We start from the raw sequence: 27,471 nt of genomic DNA, 5'->3' as shown, positions 1-27,471 counted from the left end.
CCATGTCGCCAAACACGGATGCGACCATCATGATGCTGTAAACAGAACCTGGATTCATCCGAAACAATGATGTTTTGCCGTTCCTGCACCCAGGTTCGTCGTTGAGTACACCACCGCAGACGCTCCCGCCTGTGATGCATCGTAAGGGGTAACCGCAGCCACGGTCTCCGAGCTGATAGTCCATGCTGCTGCAAACGTCGTCGAACTGTTCGTGCAGATGGTTGTTGTCTTGCAAACGTGCCCATCTGTTGACTCAGGGATCGAGACGTGGCTGCACGATACGTTACAGCCATCTCGACTGCTAGTGTTACGAGGCCGTTAGGATCCAGCACGGCGTTCCGTATTACCCTCCTGAACCCACGTATTCCATATTCTGCTAACAGTCATTGGATCTCGACCAACGCGAGCACCAATGTCGCGATACGATAAACCGGAATCGCGATAGGCTACAATCCGACCTTTATCAACGTTGGAAACGTGATGGTACGCATTTCTCCTGCTTACAGCAGGCATCACAACAACGTTTCACCAGGCAACGCCGCTCAACTGCTGTTTGTGTATGAGAAGTCGGTTGGAAACTTTCCTCATGTCAGCACGTTTTAGGAGTAGCCACCGGCGCCAACCTTGTGTGAATGCTCTGAAAAGCTAATCATTTGCATATCACAGCATCTTCTTCCTGTCGGTTAAATTTCGCGTCTGTAACACGTCATCTTCGTTGTGTAGCAATTTTAATGGCCAGTAGTGTATAATGCAGACTGTTTCCTCAAAAGAAAGATTACTTACACTAGTTTTGTGATATCTTATGTTATCACTCTTGTAGTGGTGTATACTGGCGTAGTTACATATACTAGTTAAGGATGGGTACAATTGAATGTTGACAGGATGTGTTTTTTTAATTCTTTATTTTGAAAATAAGGATGAGTGAAGGGCTGCAACCTTCAAATTAGCATCTTTTCGAGGTGCTCGTGTTTGTTCAGCCTTGCGAGGTCCAGGGCCGTCCAGCCCATGATCTCTCTCGCCACCCTGTTGGCGCCGACTTCCAGCAGTGCGGCTGCCACGTCTGCGTAGCCGCAGTAAGCCGCACAGTGCAGGGGCGTCGCTCCCCACTGGTTCCTGGCATTGGGATCCGCAGAGGACGCCGCCAGCATCTTCACAACGGTGGCGTGGCCAGAGAACGCAGCCAGGTGCATGGGCGTGCTCTGGCAGTTGTCCCTGGCGTCGAGCTCGGCCCCGCCCTGCACGAGACGCCTCACTGCCTCCACGTGTCCCCACTGTGCTGCCCAATGCAGGGCGGTCCATCCGCTCCAGTTTTCGTCTCTCACCCTCACGTTCGCTCCTGCCGCCAGCAGCACCTGTAGCTCCTCCTCCATCCCCAGCTTAGCAGCCTGGATCAACCTTCTACCTCTTTCCTCCTCAGAAATGCTCCTGCACAAGACATAGACATCCTTACACTCTACTATAAACACACATGCCAAACGAAGAATACTATTATAAAAGCGAAACTGTAAGCACTTATGAATACTCATCTCTCATGTGTCAAATTACAAATCCAGACATCGCAGATTACAAATCTAGATATCTCACTTATGTATAGCAGTATCCGCCCATTAAACTCTTCATCCACCTTCCCTTAAAGATTTCTGCATTCCGTCTCATACCTAACTCACTTGTGAAATTTCATCGTAATTCATTCCACACTGTGGTTCCCTTCGACCTCAGAATGGCACGTGTATTGTTAACAAATAGTCAACCTCCACTAAAACATACAGTTAGTACAGCTAACACACGAAACTATTCACACCTCCAGACAGTCTCCTCACAGGGTACCAAATAAATATCAGCCAGGTTATTCATACATTTTGTGACATGCCGTCACTAACCAGAGGAAGCTACTGCCTTCCACAATATAAGTTTGGTGGAATATTTCAGTGTGTCGACTCTCCCTGCCACTCTTCCACAAAGACTGTGTGTGTGCTGTCACCTTAAAATTAGCACAGAGCCACAGATAAACATGCATCCACTCAAAGATACACTCTTACACTCGGAAACCATCCCCCCCCCCCACTCCCCACGCACACCTATTGTGATATGACCCTGCCGTGGTAGACATGCGTACCTAAGTAACAGAGCCATAACTGGTGATTGCCAAACTTGTGCAGTCGTGCACATTGGCCAGAATAGTTGGTTTACAGTGCAACGCACATCATAGTTGTCACATTGCATCTATCACTTGTCACCGAACCCACTTACAATATGATACTTACAGTGACATGTAATGGAATTTGACACCATATATATATTTATGGTGTCAAATTCCATTACATGTCACTGTAAGTATCATGGTGTCAAATTGCATTACATGTCACTGTAAGTATCATATTGTAAGTGAGTTCGGTGACAAATGATAGAAAGAAACTCTCATCTCTGAACACAAAGTATGGCACGATTTACCAAACGGTAAACTTCAAATACCTCGGTGAAACACTACAAATGAGTGGACATAACAGAGACTCAAACGAAGAAAGAAAAACTAAACTGTTAGGTTTAATTAGTTCTAAGTTCTAGGCGACTGATGACCTCAGAAGTTAAGTCGCATGGTGCTCAGAGCCATTCTTAAAAACTAAACTGGACAAGGCATACAAAGTAGTGTGGAATCATTAGAACAAGAAGTCTCTCTCACAAAAAGCCAAATTACGCCACTACGACACGGTGGTGCTCCCTGAGGCACTATATGCAACAGAGACCACGCTAATCCTAGGGCATACACGTATCAGACAACTAGAAAAAGTAGAACGGAAAATACTTAGGAAAATATTTGGCGCAACTAACAACAATGGAATATGGATCAAGAAACCTACAGAGGAACTATACAAACATATGGAGACAATCACAGGACAGATTAGAAAACGCAGACTACAATTCCATGGACACCTATACAGAATGCCATTACACAGACTGACCAAACAGATCTTTGACTGGGTAACCACTAGAAACAACAAATTGGTGGCAGAGGTAAAAAACGGCCTGAACCAACTCAACATAACAGCAGACACAATAAACGACAGAATACAATTCAGAAACATCATTAACAAAAGTAAACTACATGAGATACAATGTGATAAACGAACAGGCGTAAAATGGACCGAAGAACGCAAGCAAGATCACAGCCGGAAGATGAAAGAAATATGGGCAACCAAAAAGGCAATCAAGATGAAACCGAAGACACAAATCCGACAAAAAGCGTGGACAGAGGACCGGAAACAGAAACACAGCGAGCGAATGAGGGAAGTTTGGGCAGCAAGGAAGGCAGCAAAAGGAACTGGCCATGTAGTTTAGTCCAAACCCGCTCTTTAAGGGCAAAACACCAATTTTTTATATATATATATATATATATATATATATATATATATATATATATATATATATATATATATAGGGTGTTTCAAAAATGACCGGTATATTTGAAATGGCAATAAAAACTAAACGAGCAGCGATAGAAATACACCGTTTGTTGCAATATGCTTGGGACAACAGTACATTTTCAGGCGGACAAACTTTCGAAATTACAGTAGTTACAATTTTCAACAACAGATGGCGCTGCGGTCTGGGAAACTCTATAGTACGATATTTTCCACATATCCACCATGCGTAGCAATAATATGGCGTAGTCTCTGAATGAAATTACCCGAAACCTTTGACAACGTGTCTGGCGGAATGGCTTCACATGCAGATGAGATGTACTGCTTCAGCTGTTCAGTTGTTTCTGGATTCTGGCGGTACACCTGGTCTTTCAAGTGTCCCCACAGAAAGAAGTCACAGGGGTTCATGTCTGGCGAATAGGGAGGCCAATCCACGCCGCCTCCTGTATGTTTCGGATAGCCCAAAGCAATCACACGATCATCGAAATATTCATTCAGGAAATTAAAGACGTCGGCCGTGCGGTGTGGCCGGGCACCATCTTGCATAAACCACGAGGTGTTCGCAGTGTCGTCTAAGGCAGTTTGTACCGCCACAAATTCACGAAGAATGTCCAGATAGCGTGATGCAGTAATCGTTTCGGATCTGAAAAATGGGCCAATGACTCCTTTGGAAGACATGGCGGCCCAGACCAGTACTTTTTGAGGATGCAGGGACGATGGGACTGCAACATGGGGCTTTTCGGTTCCCCATATGCGCCAGTTCTGTTTATTGACGAAGCTGTCCAGGTAACAATAAGCTTCGTCAGTAAACCAAATGCTGCCCACATGCATATCGCCGTCATCAATCCTGTGCACTATATCGTTAGCGAATGTCTCTCGTGCAGCAATGGTAGCGGCGCTGAGGGGTAGCCGCGTTTGAATTTTGTATGGATAGAGGTGTAAACTCTGGCGCATGAGACGATATGTGGGCGTTGGCGTCATTTGGGCCGCAGCTGCAACACGGCGAACGGAAACCCGAGGCCGCTGTTGGATCACCTGCTGCACTAGCTGCGCGTTGCCCTCTGTGGTTGCCGTACGCGGTCGCCCTACCTTTCCAGCACGTCCATCCGTCACGTTCCCAGTCCGTTGAAATTTTTCAAACAGATCCTTTATTGTATTACTTTTCGGTCCTTTGGTTACATTAAACCTCCGTTGAAAACTTCGTCTTGTTGCAACAACACTGTGTTCTAGGCGGTGGAATTCCAACACCAGAAAAATCCTCTGTTCTAAGGAATAAACCATGTTGTCTACAGCACACTTGCACGTTGTGAACAGCACACGCTAACAGCAGAAAGACGACGTACAGAATGGCGCACCCACAGATTGCGTTGTCTTCTATATCTTTCACATCACTTGCAGCGCCATCTGTTGTTGAAAATTGTAACTACTGTAATTTCGAAAGTTTGTCCGCCTGAAAATGTACTGTTGTCCCAAGCATATTGCAACAAACGGTGTATTTCTATCGCTGCTCGTTTAGTTTTTATTGCCATTTCAAATATACCGGTCATTTTTGAAACACTCTGTATATATATATTGTATTGTCAAATCTGAATGAAATAAAAATGCTACTGCCTCGGACCTTTGTATAAGTGTAATGAGAGTGTCAAACCCATTATGGATCTCTTTCCACATCTCACAATTACAATCTCTCTCTAATGAAAACGCTGAGATACACGATCAGCTTCGTACTCTCTAAAGATATTGGCCCCAATTAGCCTAGTTTCACTTCAGGAGAGAGCAAAAATATTCACTAATAACAGACCTTGCAGCCATGCCACAATGGAGCTTCCATCTTTTAAGCCTGTGAATGTACTACAGTATACTCCATATCTAAATAAATCTACCAGTAGAGTCACATTGCCAACATTATGTTATGACTCATAACAGAATGATTAGTTTCTTTTGTTGCTTCGTATTTTTTTTAATGAAGTTATCCTGTTTATGCTGCATAGTCTTCCAGAGCTTTTATTTAAACTGATGACCATATACAGTTTACATTTAAAGTTGTTATTTTATAGTCTTCCACGACTTGTGACTTTTATATAAGATCTTTTATTCGTCCTCATAAGCGTCCACTGCTCATCAGATATGGAAGTCTCCACTATTACCCTCTATATCTTGATTTTTGTCTCTTATTATGACAATATCTATGTACTCTATCTCGACGCACATTCTGTTTGTTAACGTGATTTTCTTATTGCCTATAGAAACAAATTTTTCCCGTCTTTTTTTTAAAATCTTGTTCTAAGTCCTCATTCGTTTTATTTATTACTCTAATTTCTTTAACTCTGATTCCGATTTTTTCCTTACCTTTTTGTTCGGTAGATATTCTGCTATGCTTGCTTCATGCAAGTTTTATACTTTTTATGTTTTTGTAATTGTGCTGTACATTTATTTCGTTCTGAAGTCATAAATCTCACCCTAATCCTCAGTTTTATCTCTGCTATGTTTTCTTTCCTATTTCTTATGACAGTTAACTAATTTAGATATTATTACGTTCTGCATAGTAAAATGTCTCATCCTGATCACTATTTACACATTGTTTAACATTATTGATAGTATTTTTAGGTATGTGTCTTGCTGTATAATCTCATATTGAGTGGCTTCTGGTGTTTTTACAAGTTGATCCTCATAGAGTTCTGACTGTTTAATCTGTTCCCTGCTACTTTCTTCTCGTTGGTCTTTAATACGTACCACCTGTTGTGGCAAATGACTAAAATTTTGCGAATTTCTCTTATGTTTCCGTGTCTGTTATAATCTCAGCACAAATGTTATGTGTCTTACAAAATTGCCGTTCGAGGTAGGTGTACTTCTGTCGTCCGCATATGCTGCATAAGGTTTCAGAATGTAAAGTGTCTCCACAGTTTGTGGATGTCCACAGCTGACCACGCTAAGTAATCAAAGCCCAAAATCCTTGAATCATTGAGTACGAGAGAACATATTTTCTTAAGTCCATTAAAACACTTGTTACCGTATTGACAAAACTAAAATGCATGTTCAGTCCCATATTTCCCCTTGAATAGTTACGAGACTCCCATTTCATGGAACAGCTTGTTATATTCTCCTATGATCAATGTTGAAACGCAAGTTAAATACTCTCACTGTTGTTCGACCTAGACTTGTGTGAGTATTAGTCAAGTACCATCTCCATTGTCTTTCACACAAATTTCATTGCCAATTAAAGCATGTTGCAAACATACCATTTCACTGTCAGATAATGATATTTTTCATTAAGCCAACTTTTCGCGTCCACCTGCATCAGTCATCGATTTACGAAAAGTAAAGTGAACTTTAGGATGGATTTACGCAAACTGATAAGTGATGGCTGCAAAACTGTACTCAGGGCACATGTCAGACTCCGTCAGCCGCAGGCATTGTTGACAAATGGCGAGGCGCACAATCCTGCAAATGTCTCCACTCTTTCACGCCCCCACCAAGTCCGCCTGGATTTCCTGCTTGTCGATAACAGGTGGCTCAACCATTAGACCACCTGAGGACGCCTGCAGACCTGACCCCCACTTTCACTGAGGCTGACGGTTTCACTGATTACTAACAGACACTGCCACCAGAGGCTCTCATATACGGTACATACTTTGTGGTAAGACAAGGCATGGTCCTCGACTGCCTTGCTGTTCCTACATGTGCGATTAACTCTGATTCTAGATTTTGGAAAAGCAAGGTGAAAATATCAGCGACAAAGCAAGTTGAAGCCAGGGCTGGACACATGGTGAGGTAGTCTAAAGGTTACGCAACTGGTTGTGATAAGCAGGAAATCGCCATTAGAGTTCCAGCTTGCCACAAGTTTTTAATGGTCACTACGTAGGAAGTGTCGAAAAGTCTTTGAAAGAATAATACACAAAACTGATGTACACTTCCAGACAAAGGAAAGGGAAGCACTCAGAAGAAATGGTCAGATGTCGACGTAATTTCTCACACCTACATATCATTGGTGGGTATGTAAATGATTAGAGTACAAATTCACTGTTACTGGTACAATGGTCACCACAGTGCATTAGTGAAGTTTGCGTGTAGTGTTGCTAACACATCTGATACTGTCTATAACGGACACAAACAGTGTTAGATGTTTAGTGATCACTGTGAAAATACGGAGATAGCGCATGTCCGTGAATGACAGTGGCCCAATATTGGACTGCAGGGGAACATGAGAGCGGTCAACACGTCATCAAGGCCCTTCACATCTGAGCCTGGCATCAGAGAAAAAGTAATGGACGCTCTGAGACAATCTGCATCGTCCCCCACCTTAGGTAAGATATTAGCACACCAAGACTTCAGGATTACGGTTGCATGCATAAGCTGTCATTAATACCACGACTCAAAAGGCTGTATTTGGAGAGATGGCATGACCAGGAAGCATGGGCTGCCGGTGAATGGTGTTCCATTGTGTTCAGTGACGAATCGTTCTTCTGCACTACTCTAGATGACCATTATCAGCGAGCATGAAAGCGAATTCCAATGGTGTTGAGGGGCACAACATTGTTACGCCTTACATCATTGTGTTGGGAGCCATCAGGTATGTCTTCGGGACACGGCTTGTATTTACTGAGAGAATTCCGACGGCGCAGTGGTACATCATGCTAGGTCCTGCATCCTCATGTGTACCCTCTCAAGCGACGGTACTGTGGTGCCATTTTCCAACAAGACAATGTTTATTCATATGTGGCATGTGTCTTGATGAACTGTCTGTGTGACAGTGAGGTACTCCAGTAGCCAGTAAAATCCCCATATATGTTCATAGTAGAACACGTCTTGGACCAGCTCAGACATCAAGCCTGTTGCAGTGCTGATATCTGGGATATCAAGAACCAGTTACAACAGTTAGCGGCCAACCTGCATCAAGAGAGGATACAGGGGTTTTATGACACCCAGCTGAGTCAATACATGCATCCAGGCCAGAGGGGGTGCAATGTCTTGTTATGCTAATATATCTTTGTAAATTTAACCCAGAGCTGGATAAGCTGTCATTAATACCACGACTCAAAAGGCTGTATTTGGAGAGGTGCCATGACCAGGAAGCATGGGCTGCCGAAATAACTTCACATACACTCTCAACTAAAGAAATTTAATTTGTTTTCCTGCTGCATTCCTAGGTGTTTCGCGATTCTCATCAGACAATGTATTTAAACACACACTCGATGCCTCCTTACCACTACTTGACCATTTCTTTTTGAGGACAAACAAAGAGTTTGATGTTCGCCCGGCTAGCCGCACGGTCTAACGCGCTGCTTCTCGAGCGGGAAGGCATGCCGGTCCCCGGCACGAATCCGCCCGGCGGGTGAGTTTGGTTTGTTTTGAGGGAGGAGTCCAGACAGCGAGGTCATCGGGCTCATGGGTTTAGGGAAGGAAGTCGGCCGCGCGCTTTCAAGGGAACCATCCCGACATTCGCGTGGAGCGAGAAATCACGGAAAACCTAAATCAGGGTGGCCGGACGCGGGATTGTACCGTCGTCCTCCAGAAAGCGAGTCCAGTGCCCTAACCAATGCACTACCTCGCTCGGTCCCGCGGATTAGTGCCGAGAGCCTGTATGCCGTCCAGCCTGTGGATGGTTTTTAAGCCGGTTTCCCATCCACCTCGGCGAATGCAGGCCGGTTCCCGTTATTCCATCTCAGTTACACTGTATCGGCGATTGCTGCACAAACACTGTTTCCTCGTACGCCATGTACACCATAACTATTTTACCGCACAAACATTTGCGGTTACACTCGTCTGGTGTGAGATGTTCCCAGGGGTGGTCCACTGGGGACCGAACCGCACAATAACCCTGAGTTCGGCGTGGGGCGGCGGTGGGGTGGGTGGACTGCTCTCTCTGGCCTGTCGTGAGGTTGTGAACCAGTGAGGGCTGCGGCGGGACGAAGCCTCTCCGTCGTTTCTAGGTCCCTGGTTTCATACATACATATAGACAAAGCGTTCCATTCGCATTTACAGATTAGCATAACATAAAAGTTTTGTGCAGTTGCAGTACATCAGAACCCCTTTCTACACTCCTGGAAATTGAAATAAGAACACCGTGAATTCATTGTCCCAGGAAGGGGAAACTTTATTGACACATTCCTGGGGTCAGATACATCACATGATCACACTGACAGAACCACAGGCACATAGACACAGGCAACAGAGCATGCACAATGTCGGAACTAGTACAGTGTATATCCACCTTTCGCACCAATGCAGGCTGCTATTCTCCCATGGAGACGATCGTAGAGATGCTGGATGTAGTCCTGTGGAACGGCTTGCCATGCCATTTCCACCTGGCGCCTCAGTTGGACCAGCGTTCGTGCTGGACGTGCAGACCGCGTGAGACGACGCTTCATCCAGTCCCAAACATGCTCAATGGGGGACAGATCCGGAGATCTTGCTGGCCAAGGTAGTTGACTTACACCTTTTAGAGCACGTTGGGTGGCACGGGATACATGCGGACGTGCATTGTCCTGTTGGAACAGCAGGTGCCCTTGCCGGTCTAGGAATGGTAGAACGATGGGTTCGATGACGGTTTGGATGTACCGTGCACTATTCAGTGTCCCCTCGACGATCACCAGTGGTGTACGGCCAGTGTAGGAGATCGCTCCCCACACCATGATGCCGGGTGTTGGCCCTGTGTGCCTCGGTCGTATGCAGTCCTGATTGTGGCGCTCACCTGCACGGCGCCAAACACGCATACGACCATCATTGGCACCAAGGCAGAAGCGACTCTCATCGCTGAAGACGACACGTCTCCATTCGTCCCTCCATTCACGCCTGTCGCGACACCACTGGAGGCGGGCTGCACGATGTTGGGGCGTGAGCGGAAGACGGCCTAACGGTGTGCGGGACCGTAGCCCAGCTTCATGGAGACGGTTGCGAATGGTCCTCGCCGATACCCCAGGAGCAACAGTGTCCCTAATTTGCTGGGAAGTGGCGGTGCGGTCCCCTACGGCACTGCGTAGGATCCTACGGTCTTGGCGTGCATCCGTGCGTCGCTGCGGTCCGGTCCCAGGTCGACGGGCACGTGCACCTTCCGCCAACCACTGGCGACAACATCGATGTACTGTGGAGACCTCACGCCCCACGTGTTGAGCAATTCGGCGGTACGTCCACCCGGCCTCCCGCATGCCCACTATACGCCCTCGCTCAAAGTCCGTCAACTGCACATATGGTTCACGTCCACGCTGTCGCGGCATGCTACCAGTGTTAAAGACTGCGATGGAGCTCCGTATGCCACGGCAAACTGGCTGACACTGGCGGCGACGGTGCACAAATGCTGCGCAGCTAGCGCCATTCGACGGCCAACACCGCGGTTCCTGGTGTGTCCGCTGTGCCGTGCGTGTGATCATTGCTTGTACAGCCCTCTCGCAGTGTCCGGAGCAAGTATGGTGGGTCTGACACACCGGTGTCAATGTGTTCTTTTTTCCATTTCCAGGAGTGTATATCCACTAACTCCTTATTTGGAAGATTTAAAAAGAAAACGATTAATGAAAGCAGAAATAGCATCCCACACAACATTCAGTGTCTTTAGAAAAGAATTTTGTTTTTTAGCCACTTCTACAAATAACTGGCTGAAGTCCTTTCAGTGTCCCAAGCACAATATAATACAGATTGTGAACCAGGAAAATGATGTACAGAATCACTGTCATCCATGCCTTCTCGAACATCAAAGTCCAGCACATCAAAATGGTTGAGAGCAGTAACTATTCCTGAAAATTATAACCACAAAAGCAAAACGAGGATAATGGAATATAGTCGAATTAAGTCGGGTGATGCTACGGGAATTAGATTAGGAAATGAGACACTTAAAGTAGTAAAGGAGTTTTGCTATTTGGGGAGCAAAATAACTGATGATGGTCGAAGTAGAGAGGATATAAAATGTAGACTGGCAACGGTAAGGAAAGCGTTTCTGAAGAATAGAAATTTGTTAACATCGAGTATTGATTTAAGTGTCAGGAAGTCGTTTCTGAAAGTATTTGTATGGAGTGTAGCCATGTATGGAAATGAAACATGGACGATAAATAGTTTAGACAAGAAGAGAAAGAAGCTTTTGAAATGTGGTGCTACAGAGGAATGCTGAAGATTAGATGGGTAGATCACATAACTAATGAGGAGGTATTGAATAGAATTGGGGAGAAGAGGAGTTTGTGCCACAACTTGACTAGAAGAAGGGGTCGGTACTAGGAGATGAAGAAGCTTGCACAGGATAGAGTAGCATGGAGAGCTGCATCAAACCAGTCTCCGGACTGAAGACCACAACAACAACAACTATCAAAATGTATGATAAAGGGAGATTCGATTTTTTTGCTGTAACACTTGGTTAACACTCCAATAAGTGATGGTGTGAATGGGGAATAAGTGCATGTATAGTGACGCAACTCACCGCATGCGAGAGACGACAGCGTCGTCAAGTGGAGGAGAGTGTCGGGGAGCGGTGGGCGGCGCAGTTGCGACAGCAGTCCGGCCGGGGTCGCTGCGCGGCTGTGAGTCGGCGCCGGGGGTGGGCCTGCCCTCCGGAGAGGATGGAGCGCTGCAAAGAGAGACACTGCGAGCGTATCCACACGGGGGCAGCCCCTCTGAGGAACTGTCTTCAAAGATACTATAACACACACTGCTTCGACAGTAGTGGATCCAGAAGATAAATGGCTTACAAGTGCGCTAATCGGGGACTCCTGTGTTTCCCACAACAGTGGCAATACGTCAGACTACTGGTCTTTTGAAATGCAGCACAAATTGAAGGCACTACTGGACTGCTGGACATAAAAATTACGAGGATGAGATTTTCACTCTGCAGCGGAGTGTGCGCTGATACGAAACTTCCTGGCAGATTAAAACTGTGTGCCGGACCGAGACTCGAACTCGGGACCTTTGCGTTTCGCGGGCGAGTGCTCTACCAACTGAGCTACCCAAGCACGACTCACGCCTCGTCCTCACAGCTTCACTTCTGCCAGGCCCCAGTCTGTAGGCAAAGGTCCCGAGTTCGAGTCTCGGTCCGGCACACAGTTTTAATCTGCCAGGAAGTTTCATATCAGCGCACACTCCGCTGTAGAGTGAAAATCTCATTCTGGAATCATCCCCCAGGCTGTGGCTAAGCCATGTCTCCGCAATATCCTTTCTTTCAGGAGTGCTAGTTCTGCAAGGTTTCGCAGGAGACCTTCTGTAAAGTTTGGAAGGTAGGAGACGAGGTACTGGCAGAAGTGATGCTGTGAGGACGGGGCGTGAGTCGTGCTTGGGTAGCTCAGTTGGTAGAGTACTTGGCCGCGAAAGACAAAGGTCCCGAGTTCGAGGCTCGGTCCGGCACACAGTTTTAATCTGCAAGGAAGTTTCATAAAAATTACGGTACAAAAATAAATCACAAGGAAATTTGAACAGCAATAACGATTAAATGTACTTAATGTTATACAGGGTCCGGCATAAAAAACTCCCCGATTACAAAGTAACGTGCAGCGGACAGTAGAAGGAGCAGAGTGGTGGAGGGCGCGTCGTTAAGTAGCTGCCTACGTGCCGTTTTCAGTGTATGCCATGGCGTGGTCTGGTGAACATCGTGCCTTCGTAGTGGAAGATTTTATTCAAAATGGCGAATCGCCTATTAATACTCAACGTGCTTTTCGCGTTCGCTTTGCGCTCGGACGACGGGACCCTGTTCCCGATAAGAAAACAATTTATTCTTGGGTTGCTAACTTCCGTGAGAAAGGTTCCGCATTAAAAAGGAAACCACCTGGACGACCACGGACTGCAACAGGCCCCGGAAATGTTGATGCAGTTAGAGCTTCAGTTCAACAATCTCCTCGACGATCCGCTAAAAAGCATGCGGCAGCATTGCGGATATCTGATCGAAGTGTGAGAAGAATCTTGCATCGAGATCTTAAAATGCATCCTTACAAAATTGTAACTACGCAGGAACTGAGTGAACGAGACTGTGGTGTCCGTGTAAGTTTGTGCCAAGACCTTCTTCGGAACATTCGTCCCAACGATATTGTGATTTTTTCTGATGAAGCACACTTTCACCTTGCCGGAACAGTGAACAGCCAAAATTGCAGGTACTGGTGTGAACACAATCCCCAAGAACTTCATCAACGACCACTTCATAGCCCTAAAGTAACAGTATGGTGTGCTGTTTACAATTCCGGAGTGATCGGTCCTTACTTTTTCGAAGAAAATGACAGGAATTTAACCGTCAACAGTGAACGCTATTGTGCCATGCTCCGCGACTTTCTCCAACCGCAACTAAGGGAGCTTTTTGGTGAAATAGAGAACGTGTGGTTCCAGCAAGATGGTGCTACAGCCCACACAGCGCGGCAGTCACTGGCATTGGTGAAGGAAATGTTTCCTGGACATGTGATCTCGTTGCGTGGAGACATTGGCTGGCCCCCACGATCGCCGGACTTAACGCCCTGTGATTTCTTTCTTTGGGGCTATTTAAAAGCAAAAGTTTATGAACAACGTCCACAATCTTTACGAGCCCTGAAAGAAGCAATTACACAAGAGGTTGAAGCTATTCCATCTGAAATGACTCAAAGAGTAATGAATAACTTCAGGGAAAGACTCAATCAGTGTGTCGACAGTGCAGGAAGCCATTTAAGGGATGTTTTATTTAAAAAGTAAGACCATAAGAGTATTTTCTAAAATGGCATAATATGTACTTTTATTTAGTATAAATAAACTTGTTCTACCTTATTGCCGGCCGGTGTGGCTGTGCGGTTAAAGGCGCTTCAGTCTGGAACCGCGTGACCGCTGCGGTCGCAGGTTCGAATCCTGCCTTGGGCATGGATGTGTGTGATGTCCTTAGGTTAGTTAGGTTTAATTAGTTCTAAGTTCTAGGCGACTGATGACCTTAGAAGTTAAGTCGCATAGTGCTCAGAGCCATTTCTACCTTATTTGGTTTTGTTTTTATTAGCTTTCCTTAAAGGGGAGGTTTTTCTGCCGGACCTTGTACAACGATCATCAAATGTTGTTTGAAGCGCACCTTGCCGGTTTGTCAAGGACCAGCGTGTCAGACCGAAGGCAGTACGCAGGGGACAGCGCGTTTTGAACTGGGCAGAAAAGAAATTCAGGGAAAGAAACGACACCAATAACCGCAACAGATGACGTACAGAAGGTTATTTGCTGCATCGTAGGAAAAGGAAGCACTGTAGCATACACTGGATGTCGTATAGCTACGTCACAAAGAACTCCAAGCACGGCTGGTGGCGGAAATTTGACTTCTACTGCTCGGTGAGTCTAGCACAGCGTTGTGACCAGTAGGTGCCTGTCTGTGTGTGTCATAGAACAGAGTGTGCAGAACCACAGACCATATTCTGGGGCATGGTTCAACAGAAAGGAGAAGGAAATCTGAAACAAAGGTCAAGCATCGTGTGACACTCGTTTGTCTTCTTGTAAGATGGTCGCTGGGTGTATGAGAGGTAAGCGGCTACAGCCTCGCGCAAATGTGCTTCAGTCACATTGTTCACTGGATATCTTCGATATGTGTCCTGACTGAGAACCTTGCCGTTCCTCTAGGAACCTAATATATAACTTAAAAATTATATGTAACGGACCTTGCACTGCTTGATGAGCTCAAACAAAATCTGTTTCTCACATTGAAGAGATATTGTATACATGCACCAAGAAAGTGAAAGAGAGATATACGTCACACAGAGCTGTAGTACGGATCTGAAAATATCAATTACTCAAGGTTTCGACAAGTGAATGTTTACAGCATTAGAAGATGACAAATGGGAAATTTTAAACACATTACTGCCCTCCTTGAACCACACTGCTCAATACTAAAGTGTTCCTGATGCTGCTAATGACCGACACACTTGCTCCACATCTTCATCTTCTATTTATGCAACGTGGATGGTTTTTATAGGTGCCTCACCGACGTCACAGATACCAAATATCTTTAAATTCTACATCACTCGAATATGTCTACAAAAATGGTTCAAATGGTTCTGAGCACTATGGGACTTAACTTCTGAGGTCATCAGTACCCTAGAACTTAGAACTACTTAAACCTAACTAACCTAAGGACATCACACACATCCAAGCCGGAGGCAGGATTCGAACCTGCGATCGTAGCGGTCGCGCAGCTCCAGACTGTAGCGCCTAGAACCGCTCGGCCACTCCGGCCGGCATATGTTTACAGCGAGCAGTACAGTGTGCAGAATGAGGAGCGAGCACTCAGCAGCGCTGGATGCAACCTACACACATTAGCGTGTCTGACTGTGCGCTGAGCAGCGGATTTTTGTGTAGTGAGCAACAATCCCTTATGCTGTGCACGCGGTTAGTGGGCCCTTTGTGCTGAGACACTTGATCCCAAAACCTAAAGAGCAACTTCTTGTACACGTGCAGTTTAACATAGCACTGCACATAAGGATGTTCTGCTTAAGTGGTAATACACTGAAGTGCCAAAGAACCTGGTATAGTCATGTGTATTCAAATGCAGAGATATGTAAACAGACAGACTATCCCGCTGCGGTCGGCAACACCTGCATCAGTTGTTACATCAGTTACTGCTACTACAATGGTAGGATGATTTAAGTGAGTTTGAACGTGGTGTTATAGTCGGCGAACGAGCAATGGGACACAGCTTCTCCGAGGTAATGATGAAATGGGGATTTTCCCGTACGACCATTTCGCGAGTGTACCGTGAATATCAGGAGTCCGATAAAACATCAAAACTCTGATATCGCTGCGGCCGGGAAAAGATCCTGCAAGAATAGGGTCAACGACAGCTGAAGAGAATCGTTCAACGTGACAGAAGTGCAACCCTTCTGCAAGTTGCTGTAGATTTGAATGAAGGACCATTAACAAGTGTCAGCGTGGGACCCATTCAACGAAACATCATCGATATGGGCTTTCAGAGCCGAAGGCCCACTCGTGTACACTTGATGACTGCATGACAAAAAGATTTACGGCTCGTCTGGGAGCGTCAACACCGACATTGGACTGTCCATGATTGGAAACATGTTGTCTGGTCGAACGAGTCTCGTTTCAAATTCTAATGAGCGGATGGACCTGTACGGGTATGGAGACAGCCTCATCAATGCATGAACCCTGCATGTCAGGAGACTGTTCAAGGTGGTGGACGCTCTATAACAGTGTGGGACGTGTGCAGTTCGAATGATATGGGACCCCTGATACGACTAGATACGACTCCGTTGGTTGACACGTACCTAAGCATCCTTACTGACCACCTGCACCCATTCATGTCCATTGTACACTCCTAGGACTTCGGCAATTCCAGCAGGATAATGCAACGCCCCACAAGTCCAGCATTGCTACGGAGTGGCTCCAGGAACACTCTTCTGAGTTTAAACACTTCCGCTGCTACCAGATCCCGCAGACATGAACATTATTGAGCATATCTGGGCTGCCTTGCAACTTGCTGTTCAGAAGAGAGTCTACCCTATCGTACTCTTACGGATTTATGGACAGCCCTGCAGGATTCACGGCGTCAGTTCCCTCCAGCACCGCTTCAGACATTAGTCGAGTCCATGCCACGTCGCGTTGCGGCACTTCTGCGTGTTCCAGGGTTCCCTGCACGATGTTAGGCGGGTCTACCAGTTTCTTTGGCTCTTCTGTGTAGGTATCTCACTGACACCGGAAACAACAAATATCTTTAAATTATGCTTCGCCCGAACACTTTCACAGCGAGAACACAACGCGCAGATGAGCACTAAGCAGCGCTGGATGCAACAGACATACATTACTGTGCTTGATTCTCCACTGAGCAGCACATCTTTGTATTGTGACCAACAGTGAGTGTGCCCTTTGTTGTGTTGAGAAATTTCATCCCAAAACCTAAACAGCAACTTCTTGTACACATGCAGTTTGACACATCATTGCATATAAGGATGAACTGCTCAAGTTTTAATACAATTTATGAAGTTACGAAAAACCCTGATCCTCCACGACTTTGTTGGCTGATTTATCTGTTTATAAATATAGATAACAGACTTGATAACCCAGTTATGAGAAGGTAAAGCAAATATTGATAAATACACTACTGGCCATTAAAATTGCTGCACCACCAAGCTGACGTGCTACAGAAGCGAAATTTAACCGACAGGCCGACAGGAAGAAGATGCTGTGATATGCAAATGATTAACTTTTCAGAGCATTCACACAAGGTTGGCGCCGGTGGCGACACCTACATCGTGCTCACATGAGGAAAGTTTCCAACCGATTTCTCCTACACAAACAGCAGTTGAGCGGCGTTGCCTGGTGAAACGTTGTTGTGATGCCTACTGTAAGGAGGAGAAATGCGTGCCATCACGTTTACGACTTTGATAAAGGTCGGATTGTAGTCTATCGCGATTGCGGTTTATCGTATCGCAACATTGCTGCTCCCGTTGGTCGATATCCAATGATTGTTAGCAGAATATGGAATCGGTGGCTTAAGGAGGGTAATACGGAACGCCGTGCTGGATCCCAACGGCCTCGTATCACTAGCAGTCGAGATGACAGGCATCTTATCCGCTTGGCTGTAACGGATCGTGCAGCCACGTCTCGATCCCTGAGTCAACAGATGGGAACGTTTCCAAGACAACAACCATCTGCACGAACAGTTCGACGACGTATGCAACAGCATGGACTATCAGCTCGGAGACCATGGCTGCGGTTACCCTTGACGCTGCATCACAGAGAGGAGCGCCTGCGATGGTGTACTCAACGACGAACCTGGGTGCACGAATGGCAAAACGTTATTTTTTAGGGTGCATCCAGGTTTTGTTTACAGCATCATGATGGTCGCATCCGTCTTTGGCGACACCGCGGTGAACGCACATTGCAACCGTGTATTCGTCATCGCCATACTAGCGTATCACCTGGCGTGATGGTATGGGGTGCCATTGGTTACACGTCTCGGTCACCTCTTGTTCGCATTAACGGCACTTTGAACAGTGGACGTGACATTTCAGATGTGTTACGAGCCGTGGCTCTACCCTTCACTCAATCCCTGCGAAACCCTACATTTCAGCAGGATAATGCACGACCGCATGTTGCGGGTCCTGTACGGGCCTTTCTGAATGCTGAAAATGTTCCACTGCTGCCCTTGCCGGCACATTCTCCAGATCTCTCACCAATTGAAAACGTCTGGTCAATGGTGGCCGAGCAACTGGCGCGTCACAATACGCCAGTCACTACTCTTGATGAACTGTGTTGTCGGCCGGCCAGAGTGGCCGAGCGGTTCTAGGCGCTACAGTCTGGAACCCCGCGACCGCTACGGTCGCAGGTTCGAATCCTGCCTCGGGCAAGGATGTGTGTGATGTCCTTAGGTTAGTTCGGTTTAAGTAGTTCTAAGATCTAGGGGACTGATGACGTCAGCAGTTAAGTCCCATAGTACTCAGAGGCATTTGAACCATTTGAACTGTGGTATCGTGTTGAAGCTGCAGGGGCAGCTGTACCTGTACACGCCATCCTAGCTATGTTTGACTCAATGCCGAGGCGTATTAAGGCCGGTATTACGGCCAGTAGTAGTTGTTCTGGGTACTGATTTCTCAGGATCTATGAACCCAAATTGGGTGAAAATGCGAACACGTGTCAATTATAGTATAATGTTTTTTGTCCAATGAATACCCGTTTATCATCTGCATTTCTTTTTGGTGTAGCAATTTTAATGGCCAGTAGTGTACTTATACACAGCATCTGTGTCTGCCAATAACGCCGGGCGCGGTGGTCTCGCGGTTCCAGGCGCTCAGTCCGGAACCGCACGACTGCCACGTTCGCAGGTTCGAATCCTGCCTCGGGCATGGATGTGTGTGATGTCCTTAGGTTAGTTAGGTTTAAGTAGTTCTAAGTTGTAGGGGACTGATGACCACAGATGTTAAGTCCCATAGTGCTCAGAGCCATTTGAACCATTTTTGAACCCTTGCCAATAACGTTTCACTGCAGAATCATTATTAATGAATGTACTGCAGATAGTTTGCTCGTGGGAAGATACGTACACAGATCTCGGAGAACAGACGAACATCTTGCGGATACATACCTAGTTTCTGCAGGTGGCTCTGCAATCAGGCGAGTCAACTCGACAACAGAGTGCGGGTGGCTGACCACAGCGTCTGCCCAGCCCTGCGTCATCATCACGCTGTGGGTGTTGGCCTTGAGGAACGCGACGGCGGCCTGCCGGAGGCTGGCGCAGGAGTGTTTCAGCGCGAGCACCGCCGCGGCCGCCGCGTTCTCCACGGTGAGCTGCCCGGCCACCTGCCGCTCGCAGGCAGCCTTCAGCGCCGGCAAGCCGTACTCGTCGGCAGCTGCCAGCAGCTGGGGGGCCAGGCTGGGCAGCTGCGGCGCCTGCAGCGTGTAGAGGTAGGCGACCAGCTGGCGCAGCACCGCCCCCTCCACGCCGGGCAGCGCGGCGCGCCCGCGTCGCACCGCGGCGGCGAGCGCGGGGCTGCGGGCGGCCAGCACGGCCCGGTGCGCCGCCAGGCGGGTACCGCCCGCCTCCAGCGTGACGACGGCGCCGGCCCCCGCGTCCAGCAGCCCGGCCAGGTCCCCGACCGACGGCCCCTCCACTTCCTTTGCGGCTGCCATGCTGCTCGATTCTGAAACAATACCCCACTCAGCACCCCTTTGCCCGTGCAGACCACTTTAGATAACACAATCACACCTGGCTCAAGCAACAGTTGGCAAATTTTGTCTGCCACGAGTCAAGTGCAGTTCTGTGGTTTCTTTCATGCATTAAATGGGCCAACAGCTCCAAATTCTGAACGATAATGTTTTAAGAATTACCGTTTGTTTCAACGCATTTCACTAGCACAACAAGACCTACACTACTGGCCATTAAAATTGCTACACCAAGAAGAAATGCTGATGATTCATTGGAAAAATATATTATACTAGAACTGACATGTGATTACATTTTCACGCAATTTGGGTGCATAGATCCTGACAAATCAGTACCCAGAACAACCACCTCTGCCCGTAACAACGGCCTTGATACGCTTGCGCACTGAGTCAAACAGAGCTTGGATGGCGTGTACAGGTACAGCTGGCCATGCAGCTTCAACACGATACCACAGTTTATGAAGAGTAGTGACTGGCGTATCGTGACGAGCCAGTTGCTCGGCCACCATTGACCAGACGTTTTCAATTCGTGAGATATCTAGATAATGTGCTGGCCAGGGCAGCAGTCGAACATTTTCTGTATCCAGAAAGGCCCGTACAGGACCTGCAACATGCGGTTGTGCATTATCCTGCTGAAATGTAGGGTTTTGGAGGGATCGAATGAAGGGTAGAGCCACGGGTCGTAACACATCGGAAATGTAACGTGCACTGTTCAAACTGCCGTCAATGCAAACAAGAGGTGACCGAGACGTGTAACTGATGGCACTCCATACCATCATGCCAGGTGATACGCCAGTATGGCGATGACGAGTACACACCTCCAATATGCGTTCAGCACGATTTCGCCAAACACGGATGCGACGATCATGATGCTGTAACGGAACCTGGATTCATCCGAAACAATGATGTTTTGCCATTCGTGCACCCAGGTTCGTCGTTGAGTACACCATCGCAGGCGCTCCCGTCTGTGATGCAGCGTCAAGGGTAACCGCAGCCATGGTCTCCGAACTGATAGTCCATGCTGCTGCAAACGTCGTCGAACTGTTCGTGCAGATGGTTCTTGTCTTGCAAACGTTCCCATCTGTTGACTCAGGGATCGAGACGTGGCTACATGATCCGTTACAGCCATGCGGATATGATGCCTGTCATCTCGACTGCTAGTGATACGAGGCCGTTGGGATCCAGCAGGGCGTTCCGTATTACCCTCCTGAACCCACGTATTCCATATTCTGCTAACAGTCATTGCATCTCGACCAACGGGAGCAGCAATGTTGCGATACGATAAACCTGAATCGTGATAGGCTACAATCCGACCTTTATCAAAGTCGGAAAGATGATGGTACGCATTTCTCCTCCTTACACGAGGCATCACAACAACGTTTCACCAGGCAACGTCGGTCAACTGCTCTTTGTGTATGAGAAATCGGTTGGAAACTTTCCTCATGTGAGCACGTTCTAGGTGTCGCCAGCGGCACCAACCTTGTGTGAATGCTCTGAAAAGCTAATCATTTGCATATCACAGCATCTTCTTCCTGTCGGTTAAATTTCGCGTCTGTAGCACGTCATCTTCGTGGTGTAGGAATTTTAATGGCTAGTAGTGTAGTAGGGTTGCAGCCCTCCTTTCCTTAAATTTTCTTCTGCAGTGAAATATTAATTGACCACGAAGTAATTCGAAATAGAGACATACAACTATACTAACAACGCTAGATGTAGCTACAGCTATACTTCATTCCATGAGTTATCATCCTAATTTCTCCAAACACTTTAGCATAGAGTTGTATTTGCCATTGACTCTGTATTACTCTGGTCTTAACATCTAATCCAGTTGGTTCACCTACTGGACTGACCATTTGCAAGACAGGGGGCTCCTCAACAGTTCTGACACGTTCCAAGTGGAAAAAACCCAGCCACGCATAGGGTCACACATCAGAGCGAGTTGTAGAGAATACGCATTCCCTTCGACTAGCATGTATGTTGCAGTTTTGTAACGGATTTCAAGCTACCATTGTGTATGTTCCGGCGTTAACATGAAGCGCCGGCACGTCGGCCCCAAACGTTGCAACAGAGAAGGCTGTGAGACGACGCCAGCCAATAGAACGCTATGACGGCACCACGAGAGGGGCGGCCTCTGTACGAGGAGAATATTAGAGGCCTCCTGGTAGCCACAGCCGCACTAGGAGACGGGCACTAGAAGACGAGCCGTCATCCAAACGATTTAGCCGTGGCTTATGATCTATATTAAATGCTCCCGTGGAAATTGTCTATATCGGAGGACATTCATTGTTTTCACGTCGCAGATTGCTTGCGACACCTCTTTGTTAAAAGGCAAAGTTAAGTACTGTCAATTTACTTTACTGTAAAAACAAACATTAATAGCCGGCCGGTGTGGCCGTGCGGTTCTAGGCGCTTCAGTCTGGAACCGCGTGACCGCTACGATCGCAGGTTCGAATCCTGCCTCGGGCGTGGATGTGTGTGATGTCCTTAGGTTAGTTAGGATTACGTAGTTCTAAGTTCTAGCGGACTGGTGACTCCAGAAGTTAAGTCCCATAGTGCTCAGAGCCATTTTTGAGCCAACCATTAATATGATAGCTTTAACTGTTGTCTAGCTACCCGAGGAAACAGCTTCCTAGGCACCACATATTAGACGGGTGGATAGGACACCACAGTGTTAATTCTCAGTTCCAAGATCCCATTCTGGAGCAACGAATTATCAATTTCAGTTCATAATTAATGCCTAAAAAGTATACTTCACATGGTCAAATGGTTCTGGAAATGAGAGGGCAAATAACTTTACATTTACTCCAATTCTGTTTCACCCAATACCACTTGTTGGTGAATTCTCATTTAAACATGAATTCAAACTAGCTCTGAATACGTTGAACAAGAGAAACCGGTCTGGATGTAGACAATATCGCTGCGTAAATTCTTTAAGCGGGAAGTATGGAAATGAAACACAAGTCCTACACTCTTACAGGAAAGTCGCCCAACGGTTTTAGAAGGAACCTTACTGTTTCCACACCTGAAAAGACGAATCCCTGAATACGTGAAAATTATCGAATGCTTTCCGTAGTTGTGCATTCAACGAAAGTCAAGACTACAGTCATCTTCAAAAAACTCAAGCCACGTTCTCAGAAAAATAATTTATTTAAAAAGAAGAAACCTTAAAGAATCAGAGAAAAAATATCACATTTAAAATAAGTTGTATAAAAAACGATTGAAAGGAAATGTGTAGCTCACATGGACTTTGTCGACGCACACCATACGTATTTTATAATGTAAAATGGCAAAATGGTTCTGAGTTACTGAAGAAACTAGAAATGAACCATAGAGACTGATAACTGATGGTAAAACTTTCTAAGAACAAGACAGCTATTATTTGTCAACAGTGTAAACAGTCTAGGTAAATATTGAGAAAGGGTCCAGCAGTGATGTACACTACCAGCAATTATTTTTAATCTGAAACAGAGGAGGTAGGGATACTTAGAAAGTCAGAGGATCGTTAGAGATATGAGCAGTAACACGTGGAAAAAGATTAAATATGCCGACGGCACGGCTGTCTTAACTGAGAGTGATCAAGATAGCAATGTCACGTTAAATAAAATGATTAAATCTGGGGGAAAGAACTTGAATTGGAAATAAGTTATTACGAATTAAAAGGGACAGAGGATAACAAAAGAGTGCCAGATTACGTCTGTTGACAAGCTGCTGCAACGAGTGGACTGATTTACTTATTTGGCAAACGAGCTCATTGGAGGTACAGAAACCGAGAACAGATAAGAAGCACAATAATCCAAGCAAAAAGCGCCAACAACAGAAAGAAAAACATATTGACCTCTAAAAGAACTGTCTGCAAACCAGGTAAAAGGCTTGGGGGAGCATATGTTTATAGCTTTGCACTGTATGGTTGTAAGACCTGGGCTTTACTGGGTAAAGCAAAACATAGAAATGTTATGAGGTGTGGGGACACAATCGGACATGAAATTCAAATGGGCTAAGAAAGTTACAAATGACGAAGAGCACAAAATAGTGGGAGAGAACTTTATGGAACACTATTGTAACAAGAAGAGTTCATATTACTGTTTACTTATTGACAAATGATGGGCCCCTAAAAACTCCAATATGTCAAGGAAGAAGAATCCCAGAAAGCCACCGAGAGAAGTACACGGATCAAAGAGTAGCATATTTCGGTTGTGAATCCTACAAATAAATGAAGAGGAAGGTAGGAAAACGAGAAGACTGAAGATCTGCTGCCAGCTACTGAAGAAGAGGAAGAAGTCATTACATACGCTCCCGAACTGGCAACTAAGTAACCGATATCGCAATATTTTAACTGCAGAAGTTTCCTATACCTTCTTCGTGCATCATACGTTGACATTTCCACGTTTCTCAGTCATGTCACGTTACCATTCATTGTCTGTGTTTTTAGAGCATCTACAATGTTCTATATTGTGGATCACCATGTAATGCGCCTTAATACTTTCCTTCTTATTGGCATTTTTAGTGTTACCAGCTATAATGAATTCTCTACGTATAGATTTTAAACTTTCAGAGCCAGGACGACACTTTATGTGCACTAAATCACTCACTTATGGTAAAATAAATATTTATTCTTCTATTAAATATAGAAGCGACAAATTTACTTTGCTGTAAGACACTACCATTACTTCGACGAATCTATGCTAATTCCCAGCCTCCGTTAAACAAATAAGCTTACCAATGCAGTAAGTTCGTAATCAGAAACTCCTTCATAGATACTGCAAGATCCATATTAAAAAGAGCAGCGCGTGAACCAGTTGATCCTTGCCTGTGACTGCCGCTGTGATGTAGAGAAATCAAAAATGTCAACATAAAAATGTATGTGCCTTTATTGGAACTGTATAAATATAGCTCTCATCTTCTATAGTGTTTCACACTCATTATCCTGATGGCTAATTTGCAGCACGGTAAAAATAGTAAAGGAACAGACTTCAACCAATCTTAGTGCTAGATAATAGGTATATTTGATCTCTAATTAACGGCCCTGGCATATGTTGACAATTTTCTTCTTCGGTATCTCACGCAAAGTCCAATGAGCAGTGAGGCCTTATCGCGAGAAAAATTCCTGTGATGCACGAAGCGGATCTTTGTTCGAGTGTTGCAATGTATGGATGAGTGTATTGGAAGTAACAACACCTCACTGTTAGCACGAGATCTTTATGTTTAATGCTGTACTGCACAGAGTTACAGAGGGTTCCATCACATATGCATTCTGCAAGAATTAATGTGCTTCTGGTACGTGAATAGTAACTTTTATACCAATTTGTCATTCGAACAGGTAGATTTTCTTAATGGGACTGAAGTTGCAGTATTGAGAAATTTTAAGAAGTTATTATTTTCTTTCTTTGGTTGTAGAAGCTATGCTTCCATCTAGGATTATGTTTACAATAAGAGGTGCTGCCTCTATACTTGAAACTCTGTTAAGCTTCTTTGTGCATACGGTGACGTATTAAGTCGTGTTATGACTCATCTGTTAGAGTAAGGTGGGGTAAAGTGGCCACTTTAAGTGTAAATTTTCACCAAAGCTCCAATAATGACAGAAGCATGCCACATGCACATTTTGAATCTACGTATCATCAGGTATGGCACGAAAAATTTTTAAGCGCAAAAGAAAATAATTTATGGGAATTATATGCATTGTTAGAAGGCTTGCATAGTGTCTACTTTTCCATATCTAAAGGGGGTACTGTGGCCAGGATCCGATGTTTCTTGTTTTGATTTCCGGGCATATTTTCTAGACATCCTGATGCCACAATCCCAGAAACAATACCAAATGGCTGCACCAGACCATTTTCGAATGGATTTTTATAATAGTCTAAGTAGAACAGAGAAGGCTGAATGTAACTTAATTAATTCAGAGTCGTCACAAAGGAATAGAGTGACGGATAACAGGTTTGTATATAAAAGGGTTTTCAAGTCAGTCTGATCTGTAGTATCATGTGTGATACGTGTATGTAACTCTTATTGGGGTCATCAGCTTTTCTCTATGAGTATGAGGCCACTTTTCCCGACTGAACACTATGTCGGAATTAATAGTTCATACACTCCTGGAAATGGAAAAAAGAACACATTGACACCGGTGTGTCAGACCCACCATACTTGCTCCGGACACTGCGAGAGGGCTGTACAAGCAATGATCACACGCACGGCACAGCGGACACACCAGGAACCGCGGTGTTGGCCGTCGAATGGCGCTAGCTGCGCAGCATTTGTGCACCGCCGCCGTCAGTGTCAGCCAGTTTGCCGTGGCATACAGAACTCCATCGCAGTCTTTAACACTGGTAGCATGCCGCGACAGCGTGGACGTGAACCGTATGTTCAGTTGACGGACTTTGAGCGAGGGCGTATAGTGGGCATGCGGGAGGCCGGGTGGACGTACCGCCGAATTGCTCAACACGTGGGGCGTGAGGTCTCCACAGTACATCGATGTTGTCGCCAGTGGTCGGCGGAAGGTGCACGTGCCCGTCGACCTGGGACCGGACCGCAGCGACGCACGGATGCACGCCAAGACCGTAGGATCCTACGCAGTGCCGTAGGGGACCGCACCGCCACTTCCCAGCAAATTAGGGACACTGTTGCTCCTGGGGTATCGGCGAGGACCATTCGCAACCGTCTCCATGAAGCTGGGCTACGGTCCCGCACACCGTTAGGCCGTCTTCCGCTCACGCCCCAACATCGTGCAGCCCGCCTCCAGTGGTGTCGCGACAGGCGTGAATGGAGGGACGAATGGAGACGTGTCGTCTTCAGCGATGAGAGTCGCTTCTGCCTTGGTGCCAATGATGGTCGTATGCGTGTTTGGCGCCGTGCAGGTGAGCGCCACAATCAGGACTGCATACGACCGAGGCACACAGGGCCAACACCCGGCATCATGGTGTGGGGAGCGATCTCCTACACTGGCCGTATACCACTGGTGATCGTCGAGGGGACACTGAATAGTGCACGGTACATCCAAACCGTCATCGAACCCATCGTTCTACCATTCCTAGACCGGCAAGGGAACTTGCTGTTCCAACAGGACAATGCACGTCCGCATGTATCTCGTGCCACCCAACGTGCTCTAGAAGGTGTAAGTCAACTACCCTGGCCAGCAAGATCTCCGGATCTGTCCCCCATTGAGCATGTTTGGGACTAGATGAAGCGTCGTCTCACGCGGTCTGCACGTCCAGCACGAACGCTGGTCCAACTGAGGCGCCAGGTGGAAATGGCATGGCAAGCCATTCCACAGGACTACATCCAGCATCTCTACGATCGTCTCCGTGGGAGAATAGCAGCCTGCATTGCTGCGAAAGGTGGATATACACTGTACTAGTGCCGACATTGTGCATGCTCTGTTGCCTGTGTCTATGTGCCTGTGGTTCTGTCAGTGTGATCATGTGATGTATCTGACCCCAGGAATGTGTCAATAAAGTTTCCCGTTCCTGGGACAATGAATTCACGGTGTTCTTATTTC

At 46.4% G+C, this 27,471-nt stretch overlaps 1 protein-coding gene across 1 annotated transcript; it reads right to left on the bottom strand.

The window, feature by feature from the left end:
* Window positions 1–885: 885 nt before the first annotated feature.
* LOC126203395 (poly [ADP-ribose] polymerase tankyrase-1-like) lies at window positions 886–19,751 on the bottom strand. The gene is made up of 3 exons (XM_049937701.1): window positions 19,408–19,751; window positions 11,821–11,967; window positions 886–1,425 (listed from the first exon to the last, which is right to left on the bottom strand). Exons 1-3 carry the CDS (start codon window positions 19,500–19,502, stop codon window positions 939–941), a joined length of 729 nt encoding a protein of 242 aa, XP_049793658.1. The 5' UTR covers window positions 19,503–19,751; the 3' UTR covers window positions 886–938.
* Window positions 19,752–27,471: the final 7,720 nt, after the last annotated feature.

The sequence above is a fragment of the Schistocerca nitens genome, chromosome 9 (genome assembly GCF_023898315.1).
Source record: "Schistocerca nitens isolate TAMUIC-IGC-003100 chromosome 9, iqSchNite1.1, whole genome shotgun sequence".
Classification (NCBI taxonomy): Eukaryota; Metazoa; Arthropoda; class Insecta; order Orthoptera; family Acrididae; genus Schistocerca; species Schistocerca nitens.
The sequence above is the reverse complement of the archived record's forward strand: the minus strand, read 5'-3'. Positions and strand labels throughout refer to the sequence as shown.